The sequence below is a fragment of the Prionailurus viverrinus genome, chromosome A2, assembly GCF_022837055.1.
Source record: "Prionailurus viverrinus isolate Anna chromosome A2, UM_Priviv_1.0, whole genome shotgun sequence".
Lineage (NCBI taxonomy): Eukaryota > Metazoa > Chordata > Mammalia > Carnivora > Felidae > Prionailurus > Prionailurus viverrinus.
In genome coordinates, this window is record NC_062562.1 from 56,584,782 (window position 1) to 56,609,536 (window position 24,755).

The 24,755-nt window shown below is 45.6% G+C and overlaps 1 protein-coding gene across 2 annotated transcripts; it reads left to right on the forward strand.

Annotated features, from left to right (window-relative positions):
- Positions 1-812: 812 nt before the first annotated feature.
- Positions 813-19,700, forward strand: HMCES (5-hydroxymethylcytosine binding, ES cell specific). 2 transcript variants are annotated; one of them, XM_047827499.1, is made up of 7 exons: positions 813-920; positions 1,409-1,614; positions 8,324-8,467; positions 8,976-9,101; positions 15,511-15,692; positions 16,978-17,170; positions 19,087-19,700. In XM_047827499.1, exons 2-7 carry the CDS (start codon positions 1,432-1,434, stop codon positions 19,312-19,314), a joined length of 1,056 nt encoding a protein of 351 aa, XP_047683455.1. In that variant the 5' UTR covers positions 813-920; positions 1,409-1,431; the 3' UTR covers positions 19,315-19,700. The 2 variants fall into 2 exon arrangements, with proteins under 2 accessions (XP_047683455.1, XP_047683445.1); XM_047827489.1 differs by having other exon boundaries at positions 838-966.
- Positions 19,701-24,755: the final 5,055 nt, after the last annotated feature.

Consider the following 24,755-nt stretch of genomic DNA (forward strand, 5'->3'; position numbering starts at 1 on the left):
AGGAACAAGAGCTGAGGGTATAACAGCAGGCACTGAGGTCATGAACCTGCCCTTGGCATCCTCACCACCACCCTCCTGCTCTAGGTGGTGAATGGAGGCTGCAGAGGGTTTGGGTGGATCACTTGGGTATTACCTAGCATGAGGTTTGAGGTGGAGTGTGCATTGGGGTTTCCCTGCTCCCAGTTCAGTGAATGCACAGAGAACAGACAGGCCTTAGCACTCTATTGGCTGAAGATACAGAAATCCTTGGTTCACGACCCAAGGCAGCAGGCTCGGAGGCCTGCCCTTTTAAACTCAAGCCAGGCGGCTTTGCTAATTTCATGGCTGAAACAGGCCTGCAAAGCCTGTTTTCTAAAATCTAGGCCTGACTCTTAGGAATTCAGATTTGGGGTTGGGAAGGTAGCCAAAGGCCTGGAAAGTCACATTCTGGTGCCCACTGAAGTTTAAGAGTGACTTGTATGATTCACGTAAGTTTTCCTGATGGTTTCTCAAAGTTTGTCCCAAACTCTGAGGCAGTTAGCCTCACTGCGAAGTAAATCAAATGTTCCGTTATCATCCCTACAACGACCCAGTGCTCTAATTCCGGCTCCCACTATACAGACCAGGACACCTCACGCTCCCTGGGCCCCACCCCATTCCTACGGCAGGGAGTGGGCCTTCACGGAGGAGAGCTGAGCTTCAAGAACCGGGGAGTCCCCAAAGCCAGTGGTAGTCTTCTCCCCCCCCCCCCCCCCCCCCACTTTCAGATAGCTGGACGCCACGGGAACCTCCAGGCGCGTGGGGGCGGGGCTAGGCGCCGTCGCCGGGGGCGGGGCTGACCTGGCTGGGGGTGGGGCCTGGAACCGGGAGCGCTGGCCAGCCGAGCCGAAGCGCCCGCGGGGGAAGAGCGTCGCGGGCTGCCTAGAGGAGGTGAACGTGAGGTGAGACTAGGCGGGCGGAGGTGGACGTGAGGCGAAGTGAGACGAGGTGAGGCGAGGCGGGACTGCGGGGCCGAATGGAGGAGAGGCGGGGCGGCCGGCCGAGGCGGCCCGCGGCCCGGGCGCGGAGCCGCGAGGTGGAGCGGGCGGGGACGCGGGGGCCCCGGACCTCTCCTCCGGGAGGGCCGGCCCCCTGGCGGCGCCGGCTGCCGTCCTGGAGCTTTAGCGGGCGGGAGGCCCCAGTCGGTGCCCTGAGGGGAGAGGAGGAGCGGGGCCGGGGAGGGTCACGCAGAGGAAGTGGCTCCAGCTGTGACCGTACCCGTCCCTCCTCCTCCCCCCGCCTCGTGTGTTTCTTGGCCGCCCCGCTGAGCTGCAAGAATAGCACCTCGGAGCGGGCCGCCTCCCCGCGCATGGGTGCCCGCGCGGCGTGGAGAGAGGGCCGTGAATACGCGAGTGCGACCCGCCCCCGGTGTGTGTGCTCTCGTCTTCAGGGTGTGCGGGGCCCCGCCGGAGGATGTGCGGCCGAACCTCCTGTCACCTGCCCATAGATGTGCTCGCGAGAGCGTGTGCCTATCGGGACCGGCAGGGCCGGGAGCGGCTCCCCGAGTGGAAGGACCCCGACAAGTACTGCCCCTCTTACAACACGAGCCCTCAGTCGAACAGCCCCGTGCTCTTGTCACGTCTGCACTTTGAGAAGGTAACCGCGGGTCTCTGCGCCACACCAGCTTCCGGCCCATCCGCTTCTGTAGGGTTTGGCGTCTGCTCAGCCCCTGACATTGAACTTGAAAACCAGCCGTTGCTCATATAGTCTGATCCCCAGTTGAGAACCACTCTGGACCTTACTGCAAGAAGTTTTATCGCTTTCTTCTTACCTTAGAAGAGGATTCCGTATTTATTCTTCAGGCTCAGTTGAAGGCTAGTCATAATACATGTCAAATTTATTTGAACACGCCCCCCCCCCATTTGAGTACTTTTTTTTTTTTTTTTTTAATGTTTTTATTTATTTTGAGAGAGAGAGACAGAATCCCAGGCAGGCTCCGAACGTCAGCGCAGAGCGCAATATGGGGCTGGAACTCACTAACCTTGAGATCGTGACCTGAGCCAGAGCCCCGCGCTTAATGACTGAGCCACCCAGGCGCCCCTCGAAGGTTTTTTAAGATCACATCTTTCAAACCTCACTGATCATCAAGGTCATTTGAGTACCTTTGGAAAAAAAAAAAGATTTCCATGCCCCTTTACCAGCCCAGTTGAACCAGAATCTCTAGGCCTAAGGCAGGATTAAGGCTAGCTAATGTGAAACACTTGTGGTGCTTCTTGAATGTTGAAGTTTCTATTTTTTTCTGCTTGTGTTTTCAGTCGGTTTATGTTTTGTCTTTTATTGAAACTAGGAACAGATGCATTTGGTTTGGTTATCTGAAGTTTAATTCCACCTCATTGTTTCTACAGTATTTACCCATGTAGTGTTGGAGTGACCAATAATTCATAATCATGTTTTGGTTCTTTGCTTTATCTCCTGAATGTGTGTGTTCACGTGTGTGCGTGCAACTGTGTGCCAGTGCTAGCATGTAGTAAATAAAATGCTTAATTCTAGAAATGAATGGTTGGTTTCTCCATGTCTTAAGCATTTTAAATGCCCTTGAGAGGCTATGAAAAATTATGATTGTTTTCCATCATGGGTATTTATTCTATTGGACCATAATGCTTAAAGCACTTTATAAAGTCAATTATACCCTTGCTACTTACTCTTCAGAACTCTTGTGATAATATTGTAGTCAAGATTCATTTTTATATTACTTGAAATAAATGGGCCCCCGGGTGGCTCAGTCAGCTAAGGCATCCGACTTTGGCTCAGGTCATGATCTCGTGGTTCTTGAGTTCGAGCCCTGCATCAGGCTCTGTGCTGACAGCTTAGAACCTGGAATCTGCTTCAGATTCTGTGTCTCCTTCTCTTTCTGCTCCACCCCTGCTCGCACTCTGTTGCACTCTTTCTCTCTCTCTCTCTCTCTCAAAAATATAATATTTAGAAGAAATAAGCATACTAAATAACATTGATCTTTTTTGTTGAATGAAATAGTAAATGGCTTATTCTTGAGCCATTTTTACTGGGTGCATACCTCCCTGTTGAAACTAAAAAAAAAATTTTTTTTTTTTATGAGAGGGAAATCAAAATAAATATCATGGGGGATCTTAACTTGGAAAGGAAAGAATTAAACATGTCTCAGAGGAAGACCTAATTTGAAGTGAAAAGAGAGACGGATTAAATGTGTGGTCCTTATTCTTTTTTATAGCCTTGGTTCTCTTTATATCCCCTCTTTAAAATTATAGAATGAATGTCAACTGGAAGAAAATATTTGTTTTAGCAGATGTAAAGAAATGTAGACATATTGTGACTTGTCCTAGGTTACCCAGCAAATGAGGGACAGAGCTGGGACTGAGGTCCAGACCACTTTCCCCACTCCAGTGGATGCTTCCCCGAACTAGGAATGGGGAAGGTGGAGCCTCTAGCAAAAGTAGCCCTCTCTTTCCGTCAGTGGTATGAATTTGCTGATGTAGTGTTTTGATTCCACATCTCTAATAAATTTTGTTCAGATTTCTGGGGTTTCCTAATTTTGATAAAATTTGAGGTTCCATTTGTCTCAAACCTGTAAATTGTAAAACAAAATTAGAATCATTTCAGCTGTTCATTAAACCTTATCATCAACGGCCAACACGTGTACAGATTGCAATATTTGCATTTGAAACCACTGATTTGCAGATTACTTCCTCTTTCATTTATCTACCCCAGCTCTACCAGCTGTTCTGGTCACAAGTCCAAAAGGGTAGAGGAAAAAGATGACTAATATTGAGCAATATTTTCAGTATTTTGGCTTCTCAGCCACCTTTTATTTCTTGTTCCCAGTAGGGGGCAGCCTCATGTTTAGGTTTAGTTTTCAATCGTCCAGTGAACACACTAGCATTAAAGGTGATCAGTGGGATTTGTAAAAGTAGGATTTCTCAACCTAAGCAGTATCAACATTTTGGGTGGGAAAAGTCTTTGCTGTGAAAAGCTGTCCTGTGCATTGCAGCATGTTTATCAGCATTGCTGGCCTCTACCTACCAGATGCCGGTAGCATTACTGGCCTCTAACCACCAGATTCTTTGTGGTGGGAAGCTGTCCTGTGCACTGCAGAATGTTTAGCAGCCTTGCTGGCCTCTACCCGCCAGATTTCTACCCCCTAGATCTTGGTGGTGGGGAAGGATTGTCACACTTGCCACATGTTGCGAATCTCAAATTTAGAGTATTGTTGTCTTGCAGATTCCTGATGAGAATCCATTTAGTTGACCATTGTATAATCTCTCATTTATGCTTTGGGTAGGGGGCTTGGAAGGCACGTTTGATTCTGGAAAAGAGGACTTACAAAAGCTCTGTTTTCATACTTTCTTTCTCTTCCTATCTCAGATGAGATTAACACTTGGATTTTCATTGTCTACCCTACTGTAAACAGAAGGAATGAGGGGCCCCCAGAAAAAGAAAGATGAGACATAGCTTTGGTGACACAAGAGAAGTCATTTTAGGCCCCTACCTATTTTCTGTGATCTACGCCCTACTGGCTCCACTTGCCTAAGCACACTTCTTGCAGAATTTCAAAAGGAGGTGTCAGAATTACAAAGAAATAAAAAAACCTCCTGTAGTTAAGGATTTTAAGGGAAAAAAGGGAATGCAAAAACTAACACTCTCTACCAGTCCAGGAAGTAGCCTAACCATACCAGTGGTAAAACTCCCAGTGCTGTTTCAAAAGTAAACAAGGTCCAGCATTCCTTACCTGAAATAATGAGCCCAAGCCCCATGCAGTTCACACACTGCTGTCCCTGAGCCTGCCCTTAACCCCTTTCCCCTTGTCCTACAGTTACCTCTGCTTCCTTATAAGGAGCACAGGCTTCTTTAATGTAATATAGGTTGCATGTATAGGCATGTTCTCTAAGTACACCTGTGCAGCCTTATGTCCACTTTCACATGCAGTGACAAAGCTCCCCTTTCTGAATGTTCATCCTAACCCTAAAATAAACCCAGTCACCACCACCCCCATCTCCACTTCCCCCATCTTACTCCCTCCTCCCGTCTTATTTGCTGCAAATAGTTTCCTTTGTGTGACTCCACCTGGTATAGTCTCTATGTGGAACTCACCAAGGAGCGAAGTCAACTGTTAGTTCAGTTATACTACCATTTCTTCTAGGGTAGTCTTTTCCTTAGTTACGTTGCACGCTCATCGGTTGCTTTTGTTTTTCCTGCCTCTTGGCATACAATATACCCAGACTGCCTCTGTCTTTAAGCGGGAAAATATACACACGTGTGCATATGTATACACACACGCACAGTTGAAACTCATTATTTGTAGATTTCATGTTTGCAAATGTGTCTGCTTGCTAAAATTGTGTATATTCCACAAAATAATACTCATGTCACTTTTGAAGTCTTTCACAGACCATAGACAGGAAGAAATTTTGAATTACCCAAAGTACACATTCCCAGCTGAGGTTGAGTAAGGCAAAACTCTACCTTCTTGTTTCAGCTCTTACATTGTAAACAAGTACTCTTCTTGGAGTTGATTTAGTGCTATTTCTTGCATTTCTCTGCATTTTGTTGGTGATTTCACTGTTTGAAATTGCCCCCAAGCTGGGCACCTGGGTGGCTCAGAGTGTCTGACTTTGGCTCAGGTTATGATCTCATGATCTCATGGTTTCTGAGTTTGAGTCCCCCATGGGGCTCTGAGCTGACAGTGCAGAGCCTGCTTGGGATTCTCTCTTTCTCTCCCTCTCTCTCCACCCACTTGGACTTTTTCTCTCTCTCTCAAAATAAATAAATTTAAAAAAAAATTGCTCCCAAGCATAGTGCTAGAGTGCTGGCTAGTATTTTATTTACTTACTTATTTAAATGTTTGTTTATTTTTGAGAAAGAGAGAGAAAGAGAGCATGAGCAGGAGGAGCAGAGAGAGAGGGAGACACAAGATCTGAAGCAGGCTCCAGGCTCTGAGTTGTCAGAGATATCTGGCTTATTTTACTCAGTGTAATGTTTTCAAGGTTGATCCATTTGATAGAATGTGTCACTACTTCATTGCTTGTTTATGGCTGAGTAATAGAATTCACTCTCTGCTCATGGTCTCTTCCAACCTGTATTGTACCACACCACATAGAATAGTGTGTGTGTGTGTGTGTGTGTGTGTGTGTGCGCGCGCGCACGTGCATTTTAATCTGTAGATTTCATCAAAGTCTCAAGGGGCCAATTACCCCAATAAAGTGTAATGACTATGTGTCAGAGGCCCCTAAGAGTACCCTCACATTTGGAGATTCGGTTAGAAGGACTTAGCGTATAAGGCTCAGGTTTATTACAGTGAAAAGATATGCAATAGCATTAACAAGGGAAAGAGACATAAGTAGGAGTCTGGAAAAAAATCCATGCATAGGCTTCCTTAGGTTCTCTCCTTCCTGTGAGGAGATATACTAGGAAATATCCTTGTCCAGCAATGAAAAATACAGTAATGTGTGGTGTTTCTGCCTGGGGCAATCCATTAGAAACTAAAAGCCCAGGGTTTTTATTAGGTACTCTGCCTAGCAAGTACCTAAATTCCAGAGTCTCAAAAGGAAAGCAGATGTTCAGCATAAACCTCATTTTTGTACAGACTAGGTACAGTGAACCATCCTGTATCTGTTAGGAAAAGGGGAACACTCAAAATCCAAGGTCCCAGATGCTAAGGGCCAACCTTGTAAGCAGGCCTTCCTGAAAATAGCATCCTTGGACTTGCTATAACTTTTCTGCACAAAACCACTTCCTACACATTCTTGACATTGCCTCTTTGTTCATTTAATTTTTTTTTAAGTTTAGTTGCTTTTTTTAGTAATCTCTACAACCAGTGTAGGGCTGGAATTCATGACCCCAAGATCAAGAGTTGCACACTCCTCCAACTGAGCCAGCCAGGCACCCATGTTCGTTTAATTTCATATCTGGTCTTCCCTCCCATTCTCTTCTTTGTCTGCATTTTGTACCTCTTGTGGGATCCAATTTAAGAACTACCCCACCCCTGTCCTTTCTGCTTCCTCTAAGGAGCTGATACTTTTCCATTCCATCTCTCACGGATCACTCTCTGCTGAACTCCTTTGTGACTCCTTGTTTGTACCACTTCTTTTTTTTTTTTTTTTAATTTTTAAAAAATGTTTATTTATTTTTGAGAGACACAGAGACAGAATGAGAGTGGGTTAGGGGCAGAGAGAGAGGGAGACAGAATCAGAAGCAGGCTTCAGGCTCTGAGCTGTCAGCACAGAGCCTGACACGGGGCTCGAACCCACGAGCTGTGAGATCATGACCTGAGCCGAAGTCAGACGCTCAACCGACTGAGCCACCCAGGCGCCCCTTGTATGTACCACTTCTATGGCCCTTAGCCTATTGTATCTTACATTATTAATGTTTTGTTGTATATTATATTATTAATGTTTTTTTTTTTCATTTTTTTTTTTCAACGTTTATTTATTTTTTGGGACAGAGAGAGACAGAGCATGAACGGGGGAGGGGCAGAGAGAGAGGGAGACACAGAATCGGAAACAGGCTCCAGGCTCTGAGCCATCAGCCCAGAGCCTGACGCGGGGCTCGAACTCCCGGACCGCGAGATCGTGACCTGGCTGAAGTCGGACGCTTAACCGACTGCGCCACCCAGGCGCCCCTATTATTAATGTTTTTATGTCTTTGTGGCCTCATATGTCATCGTGCAAGTCCTTTGAAGTTAAGCACTCTTCTATGTGCCCCCACAGCACCCTGAGCATCCCTCATCCTAGCATGTCCCTCATTGTATTATCGTTGTCTGTAACATGTGCTGACTTATTTATTTATTTTTATTTTAGAGAGAGAGTGTGAGTGGTGTAGAGGAGAGAGAGAGAGAGTGAGGAGCTTTAAGTGGCTCCATGCTCAGTGCCGAACCCAACGTGGGGCTCGATCCCACAATCCTGGGATCATGATCTGAGCCAAAATCAAGAGTTGGACACTCAACCAACCAAGCCACCCCAGCTCCTCTGTAGTATGTGCTTTTTAAGAGCTGGAACCACATGAACTGCTAGGCCTAGCACTCTCTCTCTCTCATAGCAGGCACTAATTCAAAGTTTACAGGGACTAAACTTCTTTGTATCCCCCACCCTACCCAAGCAGTATGTCTTACATTCTAATAAATACTAAAGAACGTCAATTGCTGAAGAGTTCAAGTTACTCACATCATGATAGATAAATCATTAAAATTGTTTTTCAAATAGATCTTTCCCTTTTAGTGTTCTTCTCGGTACTTTTTGTATTTTGATATTAATAGTAACATAATGCATGTGCCAAATTTGGTTTTGTAAATTTCATTATGCTCTATTCACTGGATCTTAACCTTTTCCCATGGCAGGGTGCAGACCCATCTGAGCGTATCATTGCTCCCATGCGATGGGGCTTGGTCCCATCTTGGTTCAAAGAGGATGATCCTTCCAAACTTCAGTTCAACACTACCAACTGTCGTAGTGATACCATAATGGAGAAACGGTCCTTCAAGGTAGGTAGCTGGTCTAGAGAAAAGGCACATATTCTGTTCTGTTTTCCGACAGAGTTGTTAGTATCTTATACACCTGAGAAATAAAATAAGGATCTCCTGGAAAGTGTGTTCCCAGTCGCGAATAATGTTGAGGGTGGTTATGCATATTACTGCATGATAAATCATGCCAACACATAGTGGTTTAAAACAAAACTATTACTTCTCATATTTTGTAGGTTGACTAGGTTGAGAGAGAGAGAGAGAGAGAGAGAGAGAGAGAGAGAGAGAGAGAATGACAACTAGACAGTTTCACTTGGAGGTTTTCATGCACTTATAATCAAATGACAGCTGGGGCTGGAGTACATTATTTAATCTTTTCAACATCTGCATAAGGAAGTTATGCATAAGGAAAGTGAGGCACACAGACATTAAATAATTAAGGTCACACATTGGTGGATGTGAGATTTTTCGCTCAAGTACATGAAACATTCTGTCACCAAGACTGTATCTTGCTCACGTTTTTCCTCAGGTCCCTCTTGGAAAGGGAAGACGCTGTGTCGTCTTAGCAGATGGATTCTACGAGTGGCAGAGACGTCAGGGAACAAGCCACAAGCAGCCGTACTTCATCTATTTTCCCCAAGCCAAAACAGAAGAGGTATTGTCAACAGCATTCACAGTTTGGAAAGGGACAGAGAAACCGATGCAAAAAAGGACATTTTGTATCTTTCCTCATAGAGTTGTGGGTTATTTTTTTTTGACATAACTGCTTTATGTTATGAATTATGTAGCCATACATATATATGTAGCTATATATATATTTTTTGACATAACTGCTTTATGTTATGAATTATGTAGCTATAATTCACCATAAAATTCACCTTTTTAAAGGATGCAAGTCAGCGGTTTTTGTAGTATAGTCAAAGTTGTGCAACCATCACTGCTGTCTAATATTACATTTTCATTGCCCCCAAAAGAAATCCCATATCTGTTATCTGTCACTGTCCATTCCCTATTCTTCCCAGTCCTGGCAACCACGAATCTTTCAGTCACTATAGATTTGCCTAATTGGACATTTAATATATTTGGAGTCGTATAATATGTGGTCTTTTGTATCTGGCTTGTTTTACTCAGTATAAGGTTTTCAAGGTTGATCCATGTGATAGAATGTGTCACTATTTAATTGCTTGTTTATGGCTGAGTAATAGTCCATTGTATAGAAAGGCCACATTTTGTTTATTCATTCACCAGTTGATGGACACTTGGGTTGTTTCTACTTTTGATGGTTATAAATAAGGCTGCTATGGACATTCGTGTACAAGTTGTTACATGGGTATGTTTTAATTTCTCAAGTTTATACCTAGGGGTGAATTGGCCAGGTCACATGGTAACTCTATACTTCACATTTTCCTCGTAGAACTTTCTTTTTTTTTTTTTTTAATTTTTTTTTTTTAATGTTCATTCATTTTTTGAGAGGCAGAGAGAGACGGAGCATGAGCAGGGGAAGGGTGGAGAGAGAAGGAGACACAGAATCCGAAGCAGGCTCCAGGCTCCGAACCAACAGCACAGAGCCCAATGTGGGGCTCGAACTCACAAACTGTGAGATCATGACCTGACCGAAGTCGGACGTTTAACCAACTGAGCCACCCTGGTGCCCCTAGAACTTTCATTTTAAGACAAATGGTAAATTTAGCCTGTTCACATAACATTATGAGGAGATTGAAAACAAATCAGATGTGCCAACATCATGTTTTCATTTTAATCAGATTTACTGCTCTAATACTGCTAAAGCCTTTGCATTCTCACTGCAGTTTGCTTTGTTAAAATTGCAAATTATGGGGGGCGCCTGGCTGGCTCAGTCAGTGGAGCATGTGACTCAATCTCAGGGTTGCGAGTTCAAGCCCCACATTGGGTATAGAGATTCCTTAAAAATCAAACCTTTAAAAATAAATAAATTAATTAATTAATTAAATTAAATTGAATTACTAGTAAGTCAGAATTCTGGGGCTCTCTAGAGGAATCCACTCCAAAAGATTCCTAGTGCTTAGCTTTTCCATCTTTAGGAATTTCCTATCTTAAAATTGCAATTTCCTCGGACACTGTTCTTGAGAGACTACGAGGCATTTGTGTGGATTAGGATGGGACTTCCTTCAGTCCTATACAGTTTTTTTTACCTATAAAAATGTATCTGTTCACTGGACTTTCATTAACCACATACGATTGTATATGGTCCTGCTACTAGTCTCCTGGAAGTTCAGTGAGACAGGATTTCTGTCCTTGATACTCGATTACCAAGACACACACAAGTCAACAGTTGCAGGTCAGCGGTGAGTGCTCACTGAAGGCATGCGTGTGAGGTTATGGCGGCACAGAAGACAGCACTTAACTGAGACTGGGGCGTCTCAGAAGGCTTCCCAGAGGAGGGAACTTTGTAACGTTTAGAAGATTTGCACTTGATCTAGTTAGCAATCTGGTGGGGTTAAAAATTCAGCATTCTGCTAGTTTGCTAGTTGTTTTCATTAGCTCGTTTTTCCTTTTCTCATGTTTTTCCCGGCTGCTTTTGGATTCAGTACTTTTTATGATTCCATTTCGTCTCCACTGTTGGCTGCTTACTTTTACTTCTTTTAAAAATGTTAAGTCGGTTAGGTATCCGACTTCGGCTCAGGTCGTGATCTCACAGTTTGTGGGTTTGAGCCCTGAAGCCTGCTTTGGATTCTGTCTCCCTGTCTCTCTGCCCTTCCCCTGCTTGTGCACACGCTCTCTCTCTCAAATTTAAATAAACATTTAAAAAATTTTTTAAAAATTGTTTTTGGAGGGCATCCGGGTGGTTCAGTTGGTCAAGCATACAACTCTTAAAATTCAGCTCAGGTCATGATCCCAGGGTCATGGAATCAAGCCCTGTGACAAGCTCTGTGCTAACAATGCAGACCCTACTTGATACTCTCTCTTTTTCCCTCTACCCCGTCCCCTGCTCTCTCTCAAAAAAATTTTAAATAAATAAGTTTTTGTGGGTCACCTGGGTGGGTGTCCAGTCGGTTAAACATCCAACTTCAGCTCAGGTCGTGACCTCATGGTTCGTGGGTTCGAGCCCCACATTGGGTTCCTCACTGACAATGCAGAGTCTGCCTGGGATTCTCTCTCTCTCTCTCTCCCTCCCTCTGCTCCTCTCCCACTTGAGCTCTCTCTCACTCTCAAAATAAATGAACATTAAAAAAAAGATTCTTTCTTCCCCTCTCTCCCTGCCCCTCCCCTGCTTGCTTACACACATGTGCTCTCAAAAATAAAATAATAAAATTTAAAAATAAATAAGATAAAATATAAAAAGCTTCGTTTAGTTAAAAAACAAAAATAGAATAAAAATGCTTTTGGTAGCTATTCTGTAATACACATTTTCTTGCATTTTTTTTTTGAGAGAAAGAGAGAGACAGAGCACAAGTGGGGGATGGGCAGAGAGAGAGACACACACACAGAATCTGAAGCAGGCTCCAGGCTCTAAGCTATGAGCACAGAGCCCGACCCGGAACTTGAACCCACCAACCGTAAGATCATGACCTGAGCCAAAATCAAGAGTCAAATGCTTAACCGACTGAGCCACCCAGGTACCCCCACTATTTCCATTTTTGAACGGTGTTTTCACTGTGTATAGAATTCTGGGTTGGCAGTCTTTTGGTTTTTTTTCCAGCACTTAAAAAAAGTACTCCATAGGCTCTGGCTCTTCTAGGGTTTTTTTGAGAAGTCTACTCTAATTTTTGTCTTTTTTCTTCCATTTGTAATGTGTTTCTATCACTCCTCTTTCCCTAATGCCTTCAACATTTTCCATTGGTTTTTAGCAGTTGTTTTTTTTTTTAATTTTTTTTTTTCAACGTTTATTTATTTTTCGGACAGAGAGAGACAGAGCATGAACGGGGGAGGGGCAGAGAGAGAGACACAGAATTGGAAACAGGCTCCAGGCTCTGAGCCATCAGCCCAGAGCCTGACGCGGGGCTCGAACTCACAGACCGCGAGATCGTGACCTGGCTGAAGTCGGACGCTTAACCGACTGCGCCACCCAGGCGCCCCGGTTTTTAGCAGTTTTAATATGATGTGTGTAGTTTTGTGCGTTTGTATGTTTGGCATGTTCACTGAGCTTCCTCATATCTGTGGTTTGATGTCTCTCATAATTTTTGGTAAATTTTCAGCCATTGTATATTCAGATATTTCTTCTTACTCATTTCTCTTCACATTCTGTGATTCTAATTGCACGTTAGACCATTTGATATTGTCCCATAGTTCTTCAGTGTTCTGTGTATTTTATTTTATCTCTGTGTTTTAGTTTGGGTAGTTTTTACTGTCAAGTTTTTAAGTTCACTGATATTTTCTTATTTTGCCAACATTTCTTAACTGTTTAATGTATGCTGTTCACCTTTTCTACAAGAGCCTTTAACATTGTTTTTAAGCAGACTTCACACCCAACACGGAATGTGAACTCATGATGCCAAGATCATGACCTGAGCTGAGATTAAGAGTCAGATGCCTAAGCCACCCAGGTGCCCCAAGAACCTTTAACATATTAACTAAACATGTTTTAATGTTTATTTTTGAGAGAGAGACACAGACAGACAGACAGACAGACAGACAGACAGACAGACAAAGCGTGAACGGGGAAGAGGCAGATGAGGGAGACACAAAATCTGAAGCAAGCAGGCTCCAGGCTCTGAGCGGTCAGTACAGAGCCTGACACAGGGCTCAAACTCAAAAACCATGAAATCATGACCTGAGCTGAAGTCAGATGCCTACTGTCTGAGCCCACCCAGGGGCCTCTAATTAAACTTATTTTAAATTCCCTCTGATAGTTGAGCATTTGGGGAAAGTGGTGTCTTGAGTCTGGTTCTGTTGATTTCTATATCCCTTGACAGTTCATTTTGTTTTCTGGCTTTTTTTTTTTTTTTTTTTTTTTTTTTAATTTGAGAGAGAATTCAAGCAGGGGAGAGGGGCAGAGGGAGAGAGAGAAAATCTTAAGCAGGTTCTACACTTAGCATGGACTCCAGTGTAGGGCTCGATCTCAACCCCAGGGATCATGATCTGATCCCAAATCAAGAGTCGGATCCTCAATTGACTGAGCCACCCAGGCACCCCATCTTGTAACTTAAAAAAAATTTTTTTTAATGTTTATTTATTTTTGAGAGGCAGAGAGACAGAGTGTGAGCAGGGGAAGGGCAGAGAGAGAGGGAGACAGATTCTGAAGCAGGCTCCAGGCTGTGCACTGTCAGCACAGAGCCCGATGTGGGGCTCGAACTCAAAAAGGTGAGATCATGACCTGAGCCGAAGTCAGATGCTCAACTGACTGAGCCACCCAGGCACCCCCGATCTTGTAATTTTTGATTGATTGCCAGACATACAGGCTGAGATAAATTTTTGCCTGGAAATGGATACACTTATCCTTCTAATAGGGTAATGTGTGAGGTTGAGTTGATCTTATCAGGAGCTGAACTGGTTTTGTTGATACGATTACCTTTGTTCATTACAGGTTTTAAATTTCTCTGTGCCGTTTTGTGTTCATGGTAAGGGTGATTTTCCAGAGAGTTTTTCTCAGTAGCCCTGCTTCCTTCCACTGTAGTACTTCCCTTTGAGCCTGTGCTGTGGAGAGGCTCTGTCTGTGCTCTTGCTGCTTCCCCAGAATTAGGCTGCTGTTGCTGTCCATGTGGTGCTTGCTGATCTAAAGGGTGGGAGAGCATTCTTTATTGTCTTCATACAGCCTCAAATCTCAGAACTGTCAGGCTCAGGCTTTCTCAGGGATCCTGCTCTTTCCCCAGGAGAGTAGAGGGATTTTTCTTTCACCCATCCCCAGACTCAGTGGGTCTATACCTGTATCTTATGGTCAATAGGGTTTATAACCCATACTCTGGCCCTTAAGGCTTTTGCTCCTTAGAGGAGAAATGATTGGGTGAGACTTCACGCCTTTCCTGATGCAGGAGAGCTCCCCTCCTCTAGGCGCATACCAGCAAGGAAGGCTTTCTCTAGTCTCCTGCTCTGCCTCCATCTTTCTTGTGAGCAGCTAGGAAGGTTCGTGGAGAAGAGTCTGCAAGCTGATGCAAAGTCCCTGATGTCTGCAGCTCCCACGGGTTCTAGACTCCCAGGCTAGCCCACACAGTGCTTTTAAACAATTCGGTAATAATTTTGTCTGAATGAAGGCCTTGTCTTCCTCCTATTGCCATCAGTAAGCCAGTACTTATGTCTTGTCTTCCCTTGGAGGCCCCTGTCTTTCTGTAAAGTTCAGGCCAGTTTGTTGCCCAGTGACCTCAGTTTTCTGATGAATTTTTTTCAAGTTATGATTTTTGTAGATTATCTAGCTTTTTTCTTTTTATATATATATTTTTTTCTTCTAATGTTAATTTTTGAGAGAGAGAGAGAGAGAGAGAGAAAGCAAGCGCACAAACGGGAGGGGCAGAGAGAGAGGGAGACACAGAATCCGAAGCAGGCTCCAGGCTCTGAGCTGTCAGCACAGGGCCTGATGTGGGGTTCGAACTCACAAGCCCTGAGATCAGGATCTCAGCCAAAGTTGGATGCTTAACTGACTGAGCCACCCAGGTACTCCTAGCTTTTTTTTTTTTTCATGTTTATTTATTTTTGAAAGAAAGAGAGACAGAGTGTGAGTGGGGGAGGGGCAGAGAGAGAGGAAAACACAGAATCCAAAGCAGGCTCCAGGCTCTGATCTGTCAGCACAGAGCCCAACATGAGGCTCAAACTCACAAAACCGTGAGATCACTGACTGAGCCACCCAGGTGCCTCTCCTAGCTTTTTTTCTTATTGTTAGGGTGGAGGGGAATGACAGGCTAGATCCTGGAAGACCTGAATGCCTACTGATGGTGTTGGTTTGTATTCTGAAAGCATTAAGTAGCCATAAATCCATAGCTTCAGTGGGTACTTACACCAAACCTCTTTCTTTTGACAACAGTGGATCAAGAACAGTTAATAACACATGGGCTGAAGTACCTCTAAACATTGTCATGTTAAGTTTATAGTAGTACCCAACTGTGTGTAGGAGGGGGCTGCTGAATATCTAATCTGTCCACATATTTTGCTTCCAGTCAGGTAGCACTGATGTTGTAGAGAGTCCTGAGCACTGGAAGAAAGTCTGGGACAACTGGAGGCTGCTGACAATGGCGGGGATCTTTGACTGCTGGGAGCCCCCAGAAGGAGGAGACCTCCTGTATTCCTACACCATCATCACAGTAGATTCCTGCAAAAGCTTGAATGACATTCACCCTAGGTAAGTCACAGATCTTATCCCTGGGTCCAAAAGGATTCAGAGGAAGATTTGTTTCCTGCTTTTAGATAGGTAGCTTTTGGATTTAGTGTTTCTGTATGCACAAATTTTTTTTTTTTAACATTTATTTATTTTTGAGACAGAGAGAGACAGAGCATGAACAGGGGAGGGTCAGAGAGAGGGAGACACAGAATCTGAAACAGGCTCCAGGCTCTGAGCAGTCAGCACAGAGCCCGACACGGGGCTCCAACCCACAGACAGTGAGATCGTGACCTGAGCCGAAGTCGGACGCCCAACCGACTGAGCCACCCAGGCACCTCTGTATGCACAAATTTAGAGAGTAGCAGTTGTTTTGCAAAATACAGTTACAGTCAGTTTCGCTATAATATGACATGTGTTCCTAAAAGTCACACTATGCAAAACTGTACAGTGGAAACCCAAGAACTTATGAGAAAAGTGGGGTTTTAAGGGGCAACACCTAAAAATTGGTCAGGAACACATGAAGAAATAATAGGGATCTGTATATTAAAAACAGTACTATTGTTGTCTATGTAGATATTACATTAAATATGGCACTTTACCTTAGAAAAATTTGCTTCTGGAAATGAGTGTTGGAAAAGTTGTAGCTTATGAGCTATTATGAAATGAAAGGAAGATTATTTAAAATTTATGATCTTTTGCGGTCTTAAATCCTGGGGCATGTCTTTCTGCCTTTGAAGTGTTGCTCCTTCAAGACATGCATTTATAATAGGTATGTATTTATTCAGAATTGAACAATTTGATCCAACGTATAGCCTCCTCCTGCAATTAACTTCTGTATCACTGCTGAGAAAATTATTCCTAACATCTTCTGGGTCCCAGGAGGCATCTTAGGCAGCCATTTTGCCTTCTGAGGCATAGGCGTAGTTCACAATTATGGGAATAACTCTTTCATACTGTAAATCTAGAGATTAATATTGTAAGTTTTCCCTTTAATTTCCCTTTAATTCTTGGCTGAGGCATCGTGGGAAGTTTACCAGTTGGTTAGCATGTACACTGGAGTGCTCTGGATCCAGTCATAGCACCGTTCACTGTCTTTGCCATAAACCTGTGTAAGCTCGTTCTCCTCGTGGTGAATTTCGTGCCCTGTCAAGTTGTGGTCAAGGAGCACATGGCAACAATCAGCACGTGAGGTGCAGAGGAAGGACGAGCTTCTCCTTAGGATGATTTGCACTGACTCAAGTCTCCCTTCTGTCCCTACCCTCACTCTACTCTACCTGCCAACTAATGTCTCTACCTCACTGGCTAGGATGCCTGCCATATTAGATGGAGAGGAGGAAGTCTCTAAATGGCTTGACTTTGGTGAGGTCTCAACTCAGGAAGCTCTGAAGTTAATCCACCCCACAGAGAATATCACCTTCCATGCAGTCTCTTCCGTGGTGAACGACTCCGGGAACAACACTCCTGAATGTGTGACTCCTATCAGCCTACTGGTCAAAAAGGTAGGGGCCTGTGATTCTGACAGTCCTTTCTGAGCTTTCTGTCTTCTGTCAAGATATCTTTTTCTTTTAGGATACGGCCTTTCCCAATTAGCTTTATGTTTTTTTAATTTATTTATTTATTTATTTATTTATTTATTTATTTATTTATTTTTATTTATTCATTTATTTTTTTGAGAGAGAGAGAGAGAAAAGTAGGGCTCACCCAAAGCAGGGCTCGAACTCACAAACCTAAGCCGAGGTCAGATGCTTAACCGACTGTGCCACCCAGGCACACAACAATTAGCTCTAATTTAAAACACCCAATGCTCACATTTCCTTGGGTATGGCAAGGTTGAACAGAGCAGTGATTCTCCAAGCTGGCTGTGACTCAGACTCCTCAGGAGAGCTCTTTCAAAATGTAAATGCTGGATCCTATCTAGACCTATTGAGTCAGTATTCAGGGCTGGGCTTGGGCTTCTGTGTCTTTAAGAAGCTTCTGAAGTAAGTCTGATAAGCCAAGTTTGAAGATTCCTAATCTAGAGGGTGATTATAAGAAAGACAAAGGAATCCTTGTCCATAATTGTATCTTTGCCTCCCAGCTGTGTAGTTGTTTTTCTCTTTTCTGTATCTGCTTTCCCAACTACAAGTTGGAGGAGTTCCAATCCTTGTACTCCTTTAGGAGGATTTGAGAACATTCCTGCCCTGAACTTTAACTTTTTAGAATTGGCAAGGATCCAGTTGTATTTTCAAGGGAAGGTGAGCAGACCAAAGGCCTCCAGTGGGAACAGAAGTTCCAGAGCAAAAAACTGGCTTTTGCCAATATTTGGGGATGAAGATTTAGGAGTAGCAACTGTTTCCAGGTGGCACAGAGGGACTTAAGTAGGACATGGCTGGGCGCCTGGGTGGCTCAGTCGGTTGGGCGTCCGACTTCGGCTCAGGTCATGATCTTGCAGTCCGTGAGTTCGAGCCCCGCATCGGGCTCTGTGCTGACAGCTCAGAGCCTGGAGCCCGTTTCAGATTCTGTGTCTCCCTCTGTCTCTGACCCTCCCCTGTTCATGCTCTGTCTCTCTCTGTCTCAAAAATAAATAAAAAAAAAAAAAATGTAAAAAAAAAAAAAAAAAAAGTAGGACATGGCTGAGTGTTCCAAGAATAGACATCTTAGAATGCCTGAGAAGTGTTAAGGACAATGATTACAAAACAGCTCTCCCCCCCCCCCACATTTTTATTCAGGTTTCTACGTTTTCCATACTCTGTGTCATCATTTTCTTTTGTCGCAGTTCTTTGCAAACTCCTGCAACCCTGATCTTTTATTTCTTAGATGTCTCTAAAAATGTAATGATACGCATTCATTTTGTACTAGACTCTGCCCCATTTCTGTCATGGTCTTTACTCCTGAAGAACTCCCATTCTGGAGAAGTAGCATTATGCAAATTCAGAACCTTCAGTTCAGCGTTGGGGTGCAGGTGTGAGAGAGCAGGAGGGAGCAGGCTGGTCAAGGAGAGGCTGCCCAGCGGGGAAACAAGTCAGCCTGTTCAGCCTTAGCTGAATCCTTAATCATGGTGACTCTTCAAAGCCATACCTCTCCAGTGTCATTTCCCCACGCTCAGTCTGCTCTCACTGAACTACATCCTCTTCCCTAAGAAAGCTTCTTTCTCTGCACCTGTTTGAAATGCTCATCAACTCTCTTTTCTGACCAGTCCCACGCACCTTATATATGAAGCTTGCTCTGAGAGCTGGTCCCTGCCTGTTTGTACCCCTTGGAGCATACTCGGTTGCTCCTTCCTTCCCCTCACTCCTGACCAGTCATCCCCATCTGGCTCTTAATAACATTTTCTAAGCCTGGGTCAGTACCTAGTGCCTCTACCCCTGTTTCTTCCCTTGGAGTTGGTGTTTTCCTAAAAGCTAGAGCTGGGTGGTTTGAGCGTTCTTTGTCCTAGGAGCCCAAGGCAAGTCGTAGTAGCCAGAAGATGATGCAATGGCTGGCCACAAAGTCACCCAAAAAGGAAGACCCCAAAACACCCCAAAAGACAGAGTCAGATGTGCCCCAGTGGTCCAACCAGTTCCTGCAGAAGAGCCCACTCCCCACCAAGAGAGGTGCCACAGGACTCCTGGAGCGATGGCTGAAGCAGGAGGAGCCCTTGGCCAAGCGGCCGCACAACAAGTAACAGGACTTTCAGAGACTGCTGCCACGATTTGCTGCATTAAATATTGTTGCTGGTGACAGGTGCTTGCGTTGTATGTTTGTGGATTTGCTTTGGGATGCGGTAGCACAGTAGTAGTTGACAGTTGTGGGTTTATGAATGAGTAGCTATCCTGCCTGCACCATGAACCCACAGGGGGGCAAAGGGGCAGCCTACAAAGAGGAGGGGCCACCACCATCAGTGCATAAGGGGCTTTATGGCTGTGGCCCTCTGCTGGTTTGACTGGTGGACCCTGCTGGCAATTCTCAGCCCTGACCTGGTACTGCTTACAAAAGGCTGTTTTCTACCAGCTTTTGGAATTAAGTTCTTAAGATGTTGTCTTTTTTTCTGAATAAATTATATTTGATAAACTGTCTACATTCCAGAAAATGCTGCTGTTAGGGGAAGTTCTGGATCTTACTGTTTTCTCCTAGGATCAGTCCTAGGGAATGGACTTTGTCACAAATATGGAGCACTGGGGCTTTCTGTGGATAAAACTGCTTTCTTGGAAATAGTAAGAAGGTTCAGTGGGGGTTAGGGAATGTTCTTTATTGAGTCTCTTTATTCTTAATACTTGTAAGTTTTGTGAATCCTTTAGCTTAAAAATTTTTAATGGTTTTTTAATTTATTTTTGAGACCGAGCATGAGCAGGGGAGGGGCAGAGAGAGAGGGAGACACAGAATCCTTAGCAGGCTCCAGGCTCTGAGCTGTCAGCAGAGCCTGATGCGGGGCTCAAACCCACCAGTTGTGAGATCATGACCTGGGCCAGAGTTGGGACGCTTAAACCAACTGAGCCACCCAGGCACCCCTGTGAATCCTTTAGCTTAAAACCAACCTGGGTGCTTGCCGAACACAGGGGACTAGGGGGAGAATACTGTAGAGGCCAAAACTCTGTCCTGACCACAGGGAGCATAGGATCTGGTTGAGGAGAAGCCCCCCGTCACAGCCCACCAAGCCCTATCCAGATTCCCAGCCTCAGAGCAGAGCAGGGTACAAGGGTGACATGGACTTGGGGACCGGAGCAGGGCTGACCATCCGCCCCAGCCTGGTCAGAGCCCCTGTGATTTACTCTGCAGACTCCTCCTTCGCACTGAACCTTCTTTATAATTATTTAGAATGGTTATCTATTAACCTCTCCCCACCCAGATGATTAGTTCTGTGAAAGCAGGGGCCGCTTTTTCACCGTTATTTTCTCCCAGTGTTAATGTTCGGTGTTTAAGTACTTGTTAGGTGAATGTGAGCACTTACTATATGCCCCACCCTGGGCAAGAAGCGGCCTGCATTAGACAGATAACCACACCTGGCAATTGTGGGTGTGGGTGTGGGTGTGAGCACGCGCCTAGCGCCTATATCCAAGGGACTGGAAAAGCCAGAGGGCCGCTGTCAGTGGGGTCTCCAGCAAACCTCTGGGGAAGAAGAGGGTGCACGGACCATGGAGAACAAGCGCGGGGCGCTGGTGAGACAGGAGAGGCCCTCCCACAGGATGGGGCACAGAAGAATCTCCAGGAGCGCTAGGGCCGCTCCGCTACTTCCTCTATGGGGCATCAGGGAGACCAGGAGCACAAAACGCTGCGCTGGGCTTTGCAAGGAAGTGGGCCGACGAGAGGAGGAGGAAGGGCGGGGCGGACCCATCGCGCTCCGCGGGTGGCAGGCCGCCCAGTGCGATTGGACCACCGCGCAGACGCAGCCCGCGAGAGGCGGGGGCGCTGGCTCCAAGTCCTATGCAAATCAAGGATCGCAATTCTCACCAATCAGAGGGGAGCTCCGGCGCTGTTCCTGCTAATGAGAGCGCGCGGCACGCCTTCGAGTTGGGAGGGGGGGCGGGGAGCTGCGCGGGGGCGGGGCACGGGCTAGTCGGTCGTCTCGGAACCCAGACCACAGCGGAGGCCCGCCTTCCCCCGCTCTCCAAATTCCTCTTTGGAGCGGCCTCCCTTCCGGCTGAGGGGGCGGAGTTGGCCCTGGGTGGTTAGCGCTCCGGCTTCCTGCACCCTGCAGGCGGGGGCGTTTTCACTGTGACCTCGTTTTGTTTGGGCTGATTTGCGTGGGCTTTTGGTTGTTAGTATTACCAAGAAATTTAAAAATACATGTAACTAACCAGAGATTGACTGTTACGACTATTTTGTCATATTTGCTTCAAATTTAATAAGCAACAAAAATGAAATTCCCTTTGTTTTTTATTACCATCTCCACTATTTGTCAGTGTTGGAAATCACTGTGGTGGGGACTTTTCTTTCTTTTTTCTTTTTTAATTTTTAGTTTTGAGGGAGAGAGAAGGAGCGGGGTAGGGCGAGAGAGAGAGAGAGAGAGAGACATGGAATCACAGAATCCAAAGCAGGCTCCAGGTTCTGAGCTGTCAGCACAGAGCCCAATGCAGGGTTTGAACCCAGCAGAGATCATGACCAGAGCTGAAGTCAGATGACAGAATGTCCTCAGGCGCATGTATCCTTTTCACTCAGGTTTACTTGCAAATAAATGTGATGTTAAAAGCACATTCATGTACCTGATAACATATTTTGTGATTTTCAGGTTTTCAAAAATGGTTATCTTCTTGGGCATTTCGTTCTGCAAATTTTTTTTTTCTTGGCTGGGTCAGCAGCCTTCATAGGTATTGCCAAATTGCTCTCCACAGATTTTCACTTATTTCAGGGACATATGAATCCCACCTTTTGCCAATATTTACCTTGCTTACTTAGAGCAGTGGAACACCTCTTCTTGTCCTTTGCTTTTAAAGAATAAATCTGAGGGACAAAGAGGGCAGCCTTCACCTGCCAGTTGATGTGGCCAAGTCAGGCCAGGGCCCCAGCTGTTTCCTGGGGCAGGTGGGACAGCCCTAAAATCTGTCTGGCCCCTTGGCTGGGCCCCCCAATGGCAGCTCCCCCTACCCCTGCTTTACCTGTGCAGTGACCAGGCCTGGGTCCGGGCCTTAGGGGATTCTTCCCTCCTCTTGTAGCCTTAGAAGAGGCAGAGGGTCCCTAGTACTCCAGGTCCTAATAGACAGGTATCTGCCCCCATCTGCAATCCATCTAGATCCATCTCCTAGTACAAAGCCTGTGTTCCTAAAGCCCAACGTGCTTCATGTAGAGGTAGAACAGACTGGGGCAAGGGAAGGGCTTGGTCAAGAACACATAGCTAGGCATAGGTTAAGTTGAGGACATATCCAAGGGGCTCCTGACCTGGGAGAGGTGTTCAAACTTAGAGAGTCTGGACAAGCTCCTGTTTGTTGCTGCAAACACCCGGAGGATGGATTGGTGGTGGGAACCAGAGATAGTAATGGGTGGCCTCAGACTCCTAGATCCTCATTCGTCCTGTATACCCTCCCTCCCCCTTCGCAGCCAGAGTGAGAAGCAAGTGGTGGGAAGGGTGGGAGGTCATTCCTTGGGGAAAGGAACTTTGCCTTAGGCTGTATAGGGGGGTCCCCAGTGAAAAATTGAAGTCCAGGGGTGTCTGTGTAGCTTAGTTAAGTGTCTGAATCTTGGTCTCAGCTCAGGTCATGGTCTCACGGTTTTGTGGGTTCAAGCCCCACATTGGGCACTGTGGTGACGGCATGGAGCCTGCCTGGGATTCTTTCTCCTCTCTCTCTGGCCCTCCCCCACTTGTGCGTGCACACTCTCTCTCTCTCTCTCTCTCTCTCAACATAAGTAAACATGAAAAAAAAATGTTTAAAAAAAATTGACAGTGGCGCCGGGTGGCTCCGTCGGTTGAGCGTCCGACTTCGCCTCAGGTCATGATCTTGCAGTTTGTGAGTTCAAGCCCTGCGTCAGGCTCTGTGCTGACAGCTCGGAGCCTGGAGCCTGCTTCAGATTCTGTGTCTCCCTCTCTCTGCCCCTTCCCCACTCACGCTTTGTCTCTCTGTCTCTTGAAAATAAATAAACGTTAAAAAATGTTTTTAAAAAATTGACAAAGTCCTTTGGCTCCTCAGAGACTTCATTTGCCCATCTGTGAATCAGGAGAGTGGGTACTCACAGTTGAACTCCTAGGAGCCCAGAGCAACAGATGCTGGTTGTTGGTAGACCAGAACCTACCCCTGGGTTGGAGCCCCTCATGTAGAGAAAGATGAGGATCTCCCTTTGCATCCAGGACTCCAGGGAGGAGAGGCATGCTGCAGACTTCCCAGGCAACACCTGGTGGGCTGCAGAAGCTAGAGGAAGGACTATTTGGAGGAGCTTGGGGCATCGGTGAAAGGGGTTGGATGATTAAGCTGAACAACACGAAAAGTTTTCAAGGGTGGTCAGGCTGGGGCAGGGCCCCAAAGCCACACTCCTGGCCCCTAATGGAGGCAGCCAGAAGACAGGCTCTGGGAGAGATAAGAGGAGGTGGGGAAGAAAAAGGGCTTCTGGAAGCATGTGTCTGCACGGTGCATTGCACGAGGCTCTGGAATCCTAATGCCAATCCTGTATGGAGAGGGCGTAACCCCTGGTGCAGACTTGCAGTGGGGGCAGGCTGGGTCTCTGGCTTTCACCACTTTATAGCTTCCTTTGGCTTAGTTTCCATCACGGCACCACCATTCATTACTTCTTGTCTTGTGAAGCAGCCAGAAGGGGCCCTCACAGAAGATCAAGTTGGATGATCTCAAAAGGCGGGGAATCGTGGGCCCCCTGAGCTCACATGTAGGACAGATTTTGTTTGGCCCATCTCGCATCTATTTGTTCTCAATTGTGGTAACATACACGTAACATAAAATTTGTCATCTTAACCATTTCGGTAGCACTACGTGTATTCACGTTGTCGCGCAACCGATCTCCGCAACGTTTGCATCTCGCAAAACTAAACTTTTGTGACCGGTAAACAACTCCCTTTTTTGTCCACCGTCCGGTCCCTGGCAACCACCACTCAATTTCCTGTCTCTGGTTTTGACCATATTTCATGTAAGTGGACTCATACAGAACTTGTCTTTCTTGTGACTGGGTTACTATATTTCGCATAATGTCCTCAAGCTTCATCCACGTCGTAGCCTGTGTCAGAATCTCCTTCCTTGCGAAGGTGGGTTAACACTCTGTTGGATGGATACGCCACATTCTACTTATCCATTCGCCAGGCGGTGGGCACTTGTGTGAATTCTGCCTCTTGGCTGTGGTGGACAAAATGCTGTGAACGTGGTTGTACACATCTCTTTGAGCTGATACTTTCAATTCTTTCAGGCCTATACCCAGAAGTAAAATTGCTGGATGATATGACGATGGTACATGGAATTTTTTTGAGGGACCTCCATACTGTTGTCCTCAGCAGCTACACCCATCTCACAATCCCACTGACCGTGTCCAAGGGTTCCAATTTCTGCACATTCTCGCCCACGCTTTTTTTTTTTTTTTTTAAAGTAGTCGTCTTGATGGTTGGGCGTTTGTGGAGTATTTCTTTTGGTTAAACCCACATTTCACAAGCAGGAGGTTTCACACCCAAAAAGTGCATAGTTTCTACGTAAAAAATTC

Bases quoted from the DNA above. Each gene is read 5' to 3' on its own strand.
- HMCES (XM_047827499.1), top strand. From the start codon at position 1,432: ATGTGCGGCCGAACCTCCTGTCACCTGCCCATAGATGTGCTCGCGAGA. The intron at 1,615-8,323 runs GTAACCGCGGGT...TTCCCATGGCAG, and splicing joins CACGTCTGCACTTTGAGAAG to GGTGCAGACCCATCTGAGCG. The intron at 8,468-8,975 runs GTAGGTAGCTGG...GTTTTTCCTCAG, and splicing joins TGGAGAAACGGTCCTTCAAG to GTCCCTCTTGGAAAGGGAAG.